Here is a 10,146-nt window from a genome sequence, read left to right as displayed (position 1 = left end):
CAGCTCCAGCCACGGCCTCACTTTGGTTTCTTAAAATGCCTCTTGGCATCTACTTGGCACAGAGTCTCGGCAGCTTCGGAGCATCAAGCACTTCCGATGTGGTGGTGACAGAACCCATGGCGGGGGAGCTAGTGAGGAATGCACACGCCTCGAGAGGGCGGAGAGCAGAGCCCTGGCAAGCTCCTTGGACGCTTTGTGAAATCCAGAGGCTTGAGACATCTCTGCATCAATGCCAATGTCAGCACAGTGCTGTTTCACACAACAGGTTTTATTGAGGTTGTGTCAATACCATTATGTTTCTTTTCAGAAAGAAGTCCCATTTTCTTTGATTCCCGAGTGCATTTTCCCAAATCTCTGACACAGGGCACATAATAGGTAAGTAAAGAACTAAACTTCCTATACCAGGTTAGAAATGAAATGAATGGAAAACATTTAAACCTTAATTTTTTTAAAAATTAGGAATCAGAATATAAAAATGCACAAGGCACTGTAGTTTTCATAGTTAAAACCTGACATCGTTTATCAGAGCTTGTCAGTTAAGTGGACACCTGGAACTAAAATCCCATACACATTTCGCAAACACCCACCACCCCTCCCCAAAGGCTTCAGGAATGACATTTAGCAGAAGCTCAGTTCTGTGAGACAGCTCTTTTTCTGGCTCCCCTCATTCCCTCCTTAGTTCCCTGGGCTCCTATCGGGAGCTGACGAATTTCCGCCTATCAGAAGTCTCCCTAACAGGTCAGACGGCGGGGACTCTGAGCCAGGGACGAGGCCGGGCAAAAGGCCCCACCAGGTATGGTTTGAGACTCCTTAACTCTCTGGGGTGTTGGGCAGTAAGAAATCCACCATGAACCCCAGCCAAAACCTGTTCTGAAAGTGTCACTTGAGCAGATTTGAGTTGTCACTTCTTTTGAAAGTTAAAGTGAGCAGTCAGATGACCTGCTGTGTTGGGAGAAGCTGTGGGTGGGGAGGAGGCCTGGCCAGGGGCCGGAGGGAACCACCATCAGAAGTCAGCAGTCACCCTCCATGGTCAGCACGGACAGGCTGTGCAACAAGATCCCCTTGACCGACCGAGGGTCACACTTGGTGCAGGGAAGTGGGCTGGCTTGGGGGCCTAAGGGAGAGGCCCGAGCACTGGGAGAGTGGCCCTCTCTGCCCCAGCTCGAACTCGGGGCTGCGGAGATGGGAGTGGGACCCTGCTCTCCTGCAGGGGAGCTCTGACTGCGGAAGATGGCAGAAACCTCCAGAGCCAACTCATTCCATAGGGGCCTGTTGGCACCTTTCTTCTCAGAGCCTCAGCCTCCTGGGCCCTAATCCTACTCAGAACAGGAAATTGGAACCAGAGGGTGGAAGGCAAGGAAGCCCCCAGAGTAACCCCTCTAGTAGACACACATACCCACCACATGGTTCTTATTAAGGAAACGCAGGCGGGGCCTTCATCCCCCAGCTTGTGTGCACCTTGTTCTGAGGGCCAAACGAGGCTCCCGCCTTGATGCTGGGGTTGGGGTGGCAAGGATCCTTTACAATTTTGTATGAGAAAACCAGCCCTCCTCGCAGCAGCTGAATGAGAGCAAGGGAGGAATCCTATGTCTGCTGGCTGTCCCTCCTGCCTCATGCCTGCCTGTGGCAGTCCCTAGGGGCCTGCGCAGCTGCCCCTATGCTAGACAGAGCCAGACTTGTGGGGGGAGCCTGGGGAGATGGAAATGAGTGTGAAGAACCGCCGTCCAGCCCCACATCCATGCTCCTACCCCTCACAAACCACCTTTCCCCATGGCTGCAGCTGGAGCCTGCAGAGGGGCCAAGCACCTGTGCCCACCATGGACAGGCCTGATGCACAGCATCCCCCCTGGGGTTGCAGTCCTGGCAGGGCGTCCACACTGGCCACCTCAGTGGATCCCCTCGTCTCCCTTTCCCCTGGAGGGAAACAAAAACTCTTTAGGGGACCCACCGTCAGACGCTGGAGGTCCCGGGGGAGCTGGAAGAGCCCCAGCCAAGAACTGAGGGTGCCCCATTCCTTGAGCAGGTGCCATATAGGGGCCAGCAGGAAGGGCAGGGCTTGGGAATATGTCTCCCCGAGGGGGAAGCTCAGTCCCTCTCAGCTCTGACTCAGAAGCAGCATCCTCCACTGCCCAGCAGAGCCCAGGACTCACAAGGGGGCACGGGTCTCTGACAGCAGAGCCAAGTGTCCTGGGGCCCCGCCTGCAATGAGGGTGCAACCTCGACACTGCATAGACACTTGGGGGAGAGGAACTCAGATCAGCCTCTTCCAGAAACAACCTCAGCCTGCATGGAGGGAGAAACCAAGTCAGTCTCCTGGGGCCAAGGCCACGGCCACCTCTGTTCCCGCCTCTGTTCAGCCTTTGGTTTTTTCTTTAAATGGAGGTTCTTTGTAACTGAGAAGGTCTCTCTACCACTAAAGAGCAGGAGGCCGGGGCAGCAGGGTCCCCCGCGGGTTATGTGGGGCAGAGCAAGAATCCTGAAAAGGAGGAGTGGATGTATTCAGTGGAGTAGAGGCCGTTGGCCTGGTCCGAGGGCATCTGCACCCAGACCTGGTCGTTGGGCCGCAGCTGGAGCACTGCCCCGCCAGACGCCTGGTCCAGGTAGCCCTTCTTGTACTCGTCGTAGGTGTAGGTGGCTGGCACGTTGTTCTTGTACAGGGCCACCCACACATTGGTGCCCTTGACGTGCACGTGGTAGGCAAAGTAGTAGACCCCGCCCACAGGGCAGGTGAAGATGCCAGTGGCCGGGTTGTAGCCACTGTGGCCGTTGTAGAGAGTCCGGTCAAATTTCACAGGCATGCCCGAGGCGGGAAAGGGTGAGGTGAGCACGGCGGTGAAGGCAGGCGTGGCATGGGCCGACAGCTCGCCCAGCCCAAACTGGGGCTTACCCCCCTTGCCCAGCACGGCACCCTCCACGCCACCATTGGGCAGCTGCAGGCCAGCGATGCCAGTCTCATCGAAGGTCCCAGGGGCGCCAGGGGGGCCAGGAGGCCCAGGAGGGCCAGGAGGGCCTGTGAGTCCTGGGGAACCAGGGACCCCAGGGGGCCCTGTAGGCCCAGCCACGCCGGGTTCCCCCACTTTCCCCTCTCCAGGCGGCCCTGGCAGGCCTGGTTCACCCTTCAAGCCTGGCAGACCCTGGGGCCCAATGGGGCCAGCTGGGCCCTGGAGTCCTGGGATTCCTGAGGGGCCTCTCAAACCAGGCTGCCCAGGGAGCCCCAAGTCACCCTTCTGCCCCAGGGCTCCTGCCACCCCTGGTCCCCCAGGGCGGCCCGTGAAACCAGGCTCACCCTTGGGCCCAGTTGGTCCAGGGGGTCCGTGGGCCCCAGGAAGCCCCCTCTCTCCTGGGACTCCAGGTTTCCCAGCCAGGCCACTAGGCCCCTGGTCACCCCGAATGCCAGGCACTCCTGGGGGTCCTCCAGGCCCTGCCTCCCCCTTAGGCCCAGGGGGCCCACGTCTGCCAGGGAGCCCTGCAGACCCTGGAAGTCCAGGGGGGCCCCCAAGGCCCTGTGGGCCCTGCTCCCCCGGCTCCCCATCCTCACCTGGCTCACCCCTGTCCCCCAAGAGCCCAGGGACACCAGCTGGGCCCCTGTCCCCCTTGGGGCCTGGTAGTCCTGGCATCCCATAGCCAGTGGGGCCTATCAGGCCAGGGAGGCCCCGGGTCCCTGGTTCCCCTTTGGCCCCTGCTGGGCCCTGTGGCCCTGGCACCCCTGCTGCCCCTGGTACCCCTATACCATCTACCCCAGGGGGCCCTTTTGGGCCCAAAGCCCCTGGCTCCCCCCTGGGTCCTGGCACCCCGGGAGGCCCAGACTCACCCTTATCTCCAGGGACCCCAGGAAGCCCATCCAAACCTGGTTTGCCCAAGCCAGCTGGACCAGGGAGGCCAGGGGGTCCGGGGGCACCTCCCTGCCCTGGGGCCCCAGGTAGCCCTGGCTGGCCCACTCCATTATCCCCCTTGAGGCCTCGATCACCTGGGGGCCCAGGCTCCCCTTGGGGCCCTGGCTCCCCCCCAAATCCTGGGGGCCCTGGCACCCCCTGGGGGCCCGGTTTTCCAGGGACAGCAATGCCTGAGGGCCCAGGGGGGCCAGGGGGTCCCGGGGGCCCCCGGAGGCCTTGGTCCCCTCGTATCCCTGGCTCCCCCCGAAGCCCTGGCTGCCCTGGTGGTCCCACCTTTCCTGGGAGCCCTGGGGGACCAGCTTTGCCCATCCGAGAGAAGCCAGGGGGGCCAGCAGGGCCAGGCTGCCCATGTAGCCCAGGCTTTCCGGTGCCTGGCTTTCCTGGGAAGCCAGGAGGGCCAGGGGGCCCCCGAGGCCCCGGTTTCCCAGGGGGGCCAGGCTCTCCTTTCAGGTCCATCGGCAGCAGCGGCAGAGGCATTTCTGAGAGAGAGAGAGAAGGGTCAGTCAGGGGCCTGGACAGCGGGGACCGGGGACCCCCTACCCACTCCCCGCACCAGCATGGGGTACACGGGGGAGAAGACAAGGCTCTGTATCTGCTCATGAAGACCGTGCCCTGGTCTCCCCCTCCCTGCTGTCACAGAAGATGGGGTTTAGGGGTGGTCCAGTGACCATCTTGTGGGCTCCTAGCACCCAACCTACCCAGCCTGGGCCTTCCCCAAGAGCTTGAGTTGACTCTCATCTCTGAATGACCTGGGGGTGGAATGGCCGCCAGGGGGCACCAGCAGCCTCCTTAGAGCCAGTCAGAGCAGACGCCCCCGCCCCCCTCACTTCCCAACATACCTTCCTGCCCCCTCCCCCATCCCACTTGAAGACCACCTCTGCCAGGCAGCTGCACCCTACTTTCAGGCCCTCCGGGGGTGGGAGGCCCTGGATCAGCATCAGGAAGAAAAGTGGAGATGGGAAGATCTTTGGTGAGGATTGAGGGGCTGTGGCTGGGGGGCCTGGGAGGAGCTGATGGAGGTCGGGAGGCAGGGTGTTGGGGGCAGCAGCTGTGGGAGGCACTGTGGGGCGGGGAGGCGCTCACCCAGGTACTGGCCCTTGCCCTCGCGGAAGGGCGGCCCCACAGGTCCCTTCTGCATGGGCTGCGCGTACTTCACCGGCGCGTAGCCGGCTGCCCCGCCGGTCCCGCCGCCAGTGGCTGCCTGCAGCCCGCACCCCAACACCAGCAGCAGCAGCAGCAGAGGTGGCAGTGGCAGCGAAGACAGGGGCGTCAGAGCCCCCAGCATGGCGTCCGCAGGCGTGCTGCAGGGAGGAACCAGAGGGAACATCAAGCCAGCCCCTGGATGGTTTGGCACCAGGCCCAGGGGCTCATAAAAAGATCAGAATTCAGCTGTTATTCACAGGCAATTCCCGAAGTCTCGGAGTCCAGAGAAGTACCTCCTAAACCTCTGCCAACCCGCCCGTGGCTCTGCATCCCCATCGCTGTCTCCCCGGCCCCTACCCTACACAGCAGCCTTCCCCAGACCAGTCACTCTGCAGCCAGACATGCTTCCAGAGCACCATCCCACCTCGGCAGCCCTGCCAAAAACCCTTGGATGATAACACCCACTACAATTTGCTGGGCTGGCCCTCTGCCAGCCCGGGGCTATGCCTCTCCAGAGGCAGGAACTCACTCAATCCTCCCAGCACTTTCACAGGGTATTATTATTGTCATCCCCACTTTCCAGATGACAAAACTAAAGCAAAGGTCTTTAGGAAGCAGAACTGGGATTTGACCTAGATCTGACTTCACATTACGGTGACGCCCTTCCGGGCTCCTCACTGCCTTCAGGATCAAGTCCATGGTGCCCAGCACAGCATTCAAGGCCTTTTACATCTAACCTGTGGCTGTGTCTCCAACCCTATCACCTCCCAGTCCCTTCTCTGCCTCTCCCTTCCCCCACCGTTTGCCCTAGCAACACAGAACTCCTTGCGGGTCCAGACACCAGGCAGCCTCACACTTCTGGGCCTTTGCGCCTGCTGTTTCTCTGCCTGCGATGTTCTCCTCTCCTACTCATCCTTCAAAGCCTGGGGAGCTGTCACCCCTTCCTCTAGAAGATTACCCCCTCGCTCGTTCTGGCCCCAGCCTAGCCCTGTCACGCATCTGGCTCAGCTCGGGAGGGAACAAGGCCGCGTGGGGAAGATGCCAGGCTCAGTCCTCCACTCGCGACTGGGGAAGATGGGCAAGAGGTTTCCACTCTGTGGACCATTGCCTTATCTGTAAAATGGGATAACACGTCACACAAACCCAGATACACCAATGTTCACGGCAGCATGATTCATAACAGCCGAAAAGAAGAAACAACCCAGCTGTTCATCAACTGATGAATGGATGCAGTGCAGTAGATCCATGTAATGGAATTTTATTCAGCGATAAAAAGGAAGTACTGAGAAATGCTACCCTACGAACGAATCTTGAAAACATCATGCTAAGCGAAGAAGTCAGTCACAAAAGCATATTACATGATGCCATTTATATGAAGTGTCCAGAACAGGTAAATCTATAGAGACAGAAAGCAGATTAGTGGTTGCCTCGGGCTGCGGGTAGGGGCAGAGGAGCGCCTGCTAATGGGCACAGGGTTTCTACTGGGGTGAGGAGAACGTTCTGAAATTGATTTGGTGATGGTTGCCCAATTCTGTGAATACTTTAAAAAACCACTGACAGCCACAACGGGAAACAATATGGAGATTCTTCAAAAAATTAAGAATAGAACTACCATATGATCCAGCTATTCCACTGCTGGGTATTTATCCAAAGAATATGAAAACACTAATTCAAAAAGATGTATGTACCCCTATGTTCATTGAAGCACTATTTACAACAGCCAAGACATAGAAACAATCTAAGTGTCCATCAACAGATGAATGGATAAAGAAGATGTGGTAGATACATACATATATATGTATATACATCTATATACATACACACACACACACAATGGACTACTACTCAGCCATAAAAAAGATGAAATCTTACCATTTGCGACAACATGGATGGACTTTGAGGGTATTATGCTAAGCGAAATAAGTCAGATGGAGAAAGACAAATACCATATGATTTCACTCAAATGTGGACGATAAACAAAAACAACAAACAGACATGGATACAAAGAAGAAACTGGTGGTTGCCAGAGAGGAAGGGGTTGGTGGGAGGACGAAATGGGTAAAGGGGGACATTTGTAAGTGACAGATAGACACTAGACTTTCGGTGGTGAACATGATGCATACAGAAGTCAAATCATAACGATGTACGCCTGAAATCTATATAATGTTGTAAACTAATGTTACCGCAATTAAAAAAAACATTGAATTGTATACTTTAAACGGGATAATTGTATGATATGTGAATTATATCTCAAGAAAGATGTCCTTTTGTTTTGTTTTTTTGGTGAGGAAGATTTACCCTGAGCTAACATCTGTTGCCAATCTTCCTCTTTTTTTTTTTCCTGCTTGAGGAAGATTAGCCCTGAGCTAACATCTGTGCCAGTCTTCCTCTACTTGAGGGATGCCTCCACAGCATGGCTGATGAGTGGAGTAGGTCTGCTCCTGGGATCCGAACCCACGAACTTGTGCTGAAGCAGAGCGCATGGAACTTTAACCACTGGGCCGGGGGGCTGACCCTAAAGGTGTTATTTTTAAACTGGGCTAACAACCTGCTTCTCAGGCTGCTGTAGCTACTAGAGATACTGTGTCTGCCTCACCGCGGGCACCCGTCAATATCTGAATGAGGGACTATCGCATTTTGCACACCCAAGCCCCACTTCCCTTTGCGTCTCATGGGCCTCTCTGCACCTGCGCCTGGCTGCAGGGAGGGCCTGGGGGATGTGCACACCCGGGGATGCGTGCAGCAGCAAAGCCCTCCCTGGGGCTGGGTGAGTCTGGAGCTGCAGGCTGACGTTCCTGCAAAGGCGGCATTGCATAGAGCTCTGGAGGAATGGGTGCAGGGCTCCGGAGAAGGTCGGGGAAGCTGCCAGCTCAGCTCTGGAGTGCAAATGCCAGCTCTGCCATCAACCTGTTCTGCACCCTTGGGCAGGCTTCATCTCACGGAATCCTTTCAACAACCCCTGAGGCTCACCCAGTCATTATGTCCATTTTATACATGTGGGACCAGAAGAATTCTTCGACTGTCAGACTCTTGCCCAGGACACATGACTGGCAGGTGTGAGAGCTGAGGCCCCATGCAGAGCTGCCCTCAGCACAGGCCACCTGCTCCCCCTGCCAGGACTCACAAGGTGCTGCCACATAGCCTGCTCGGGTGCTGCTGCAGGAGGCTCTGCCCAGACGCTGAACTAACACCCAAAGTTCCATCCCATCAGCCCTGGGAGGCACGTTAGCCCTGTTTTAGCCATGAGGAGACCCCGTGTGGTGAGAACCTAAACACAGGCAGTCTGACCCTGAGCCCCAGCCCCAACCCCCAACACCATCCTCCTTGCAGGATAAGGGCCCTCCTGCGCTGGCCACCTGACCTGGGGGCCCATGGGGGCAAAAGGCGTGCTCACACATGCACAGAGCCAGACTGTTCTGCCTGGTGGGGGGCAGGGGGCCGAGGGAGCAGGTGGAGGAGGCAGAGCTTGTATTAGGAAGCAGAGGGGGAGAGTGAGTGGTTCTGGCCTGTGTAGGCCAGAGGCCAAGGTCATGGCATGGCCACAGGAGGACTCAGGATAGCCCTGGCGCCAGGAGCCCTGACTCCCTTCCCATGCTGAGCTGAGGCCTCACCAGGGGTGGGGGGTGGTGGAGGGTGCAGGCAGCCTCAGGCTTAGCTGGGAGGGTGCTTGGTGTGGGAGGGCTAAGGAGGCGCACAGACAGGCAGGGCGCCAAAGGAAGAGCTCCAAGTCCAGCCAGGAGCCCGGGCAGGGCCCCCAGCCAGCTCCCCACCTGCCATTCCTCCTTGGCAACGCAGGCCTCCAGGAAGCGTCCCTGCCCACGCCCTGGGCTTGCCCCATCCCAGCACCTCGTGCACTGCGTTCCCTCTGCCTGCCAAGGGGGGAAAGGTCCGCAGCGGCCACAGAGCAGGTGCTTCCTGTGGCAGGAGGCATGTGTCTGAGCAAGGCCGGCTCCCACCTCGGGTCAGGCACCGCCTAGGTGCCTTACGTTCAATATCTGGTTCAATTCCCACAGCATCCCTGGGCAAGAGGAGCTGTGGGGAGTCCTCTTTCTGTCGGTGAGGAGCCTGAGGTTTGGAGCAGCACAGGGATGCACCCACTGGCAGGAGCGAGGAGCCAGGATTTGAGCAGAGGTCGGTTAAAAACCTGAGCCCCCAGCCGCTGTGACACTCTGCCGTGGGGAAGGGAGGGAGCACCAGAGCGCAAAGCTAGACAGAGAGGGGAGCAGAGAGAGAGAGAGAGAGAGAGAGAGAGAGAGAGAGACGGTCTCTGGGCTCCAAGCCGCCTGCGGGGCTGAGGTGGGAAGGATTGTTCCAGCTCTGAGCAAGGAGGCTGACATGTGCCAGGCCGGGTGGGGAGCTGGGGAGTGGAGGCAAGGGCACGGCCATGTTGAGAAGGGGGCTGCTAAGCCTGTTAGAGGGTTTGCAGAGAGAAATGACCCCCCCCTGGAATGGTACCCCATGACAGTCCAGGTGGGACAGACTGCCCCCCACCCCCAGCCACCATCAGAGCCAAAGGTGCCTGCGCGCCTCTGAGCCCCCGGCCTCCTTTTCACTGTCACCCCTTTCCCGCCCTCCCACACCACCCCCAGACTCCCTGAGGCTCTCTGGCCTCCACACATTCGGTTCCCTCTGCTTCGCCACCTCCTGACTCGGACTGGTTCTTGGACGCACGGGAAGCCCGCTGGAGGCCTCCCCTGGCTCGGCTGACGCCTGCGGGTCCCCACACAGCTCTTGTTTCCCTCTCCGGCTCTTTTCCTCTGCCCGCCATGTTCCCCCCACTTCATGCCCAGCACAGGACGCGACTGGCACACAGGGAGGCTCCGTTGAGTGTCTGCTCACAATTCACCGTGAAATTTAAAGACCACTAACGAATTTAAAGACCAGTAACTCCCTCAGTCCTTTCTTCAGCCTTTGCACAGACTCATGTCACACTCACCCATAGAGCCCCCTCCTCAGGCAGAGGGGCTCCTGTCAGCCAGAATGGGAAGAGGCGGGGACACTCACATGGCCTCCATCCCGGGACTTCAGCTAAGAGCAGCCTGCAGGGGCAATAGAGGTGCGAAGGGCAGACTTGTTCTCCCCTCGGGAATGGTGGCCAAGCAGGAGAGTG

General features: G+C 58.2%; 1 protein-coding gene across 2 annotated transcripts in view; it reads right to left on the bottom strand.

The window, feature by feature from the left end:
• Nucleotides 1-247: 247 nt before the first annotated feature.
• The window catches only part of COL8A2 (collagen type VIII alpha 2 chain), a 26,735-nt gene continuing 16,836 nt past the window's right edge, over nucleotides 248-10,146 (bottom strand). The window contains exons 3-4 of one of the 2 annotated variants that reach the window (XM_046662185.1): nucleotides 4,977-5,194; nucleotides 248-4,372 (exon numbers count right to left, since the gene is read on the bottom strand). In XM_046662185.1, coding sequence (XP_046518141.1) covers nucleotides 2,454-4,372; nucleotides 4,977-5,178 — 2,121 coding nt within the window. In that variant the 5' untranslated portion in view covers nucleotides 5,179-5,194 and the 3' untranslated portion in view covers nucleotides 248-2,453. Of the gene's footprint in view, nucleotides 4,373-4,976; nucleotides 5,330-10,146 lie in introns of those variants that run through there. The other variant, XM_046662183.1, reaches the window with a different exon arrangement.

Source organism: Equus quagga, chromosome 5 (genome assembly GCF_021613505.1).
Source record: "Equus quagga isolate Etosha38 chromosome 5, UCLA_HA_Equagga_1.0, whole genome shotgun sequence".
Lineage (NCBI taxonomy): Eukaryota > Metazoa > Chordata > Mammalia > Perissodactyla > Equidae > Equus > Equus quagga.
Note: the sequence above shows the minus strand (reverse complement) of the source record. Positions and strands in the feature narration are given on the sequence as shown.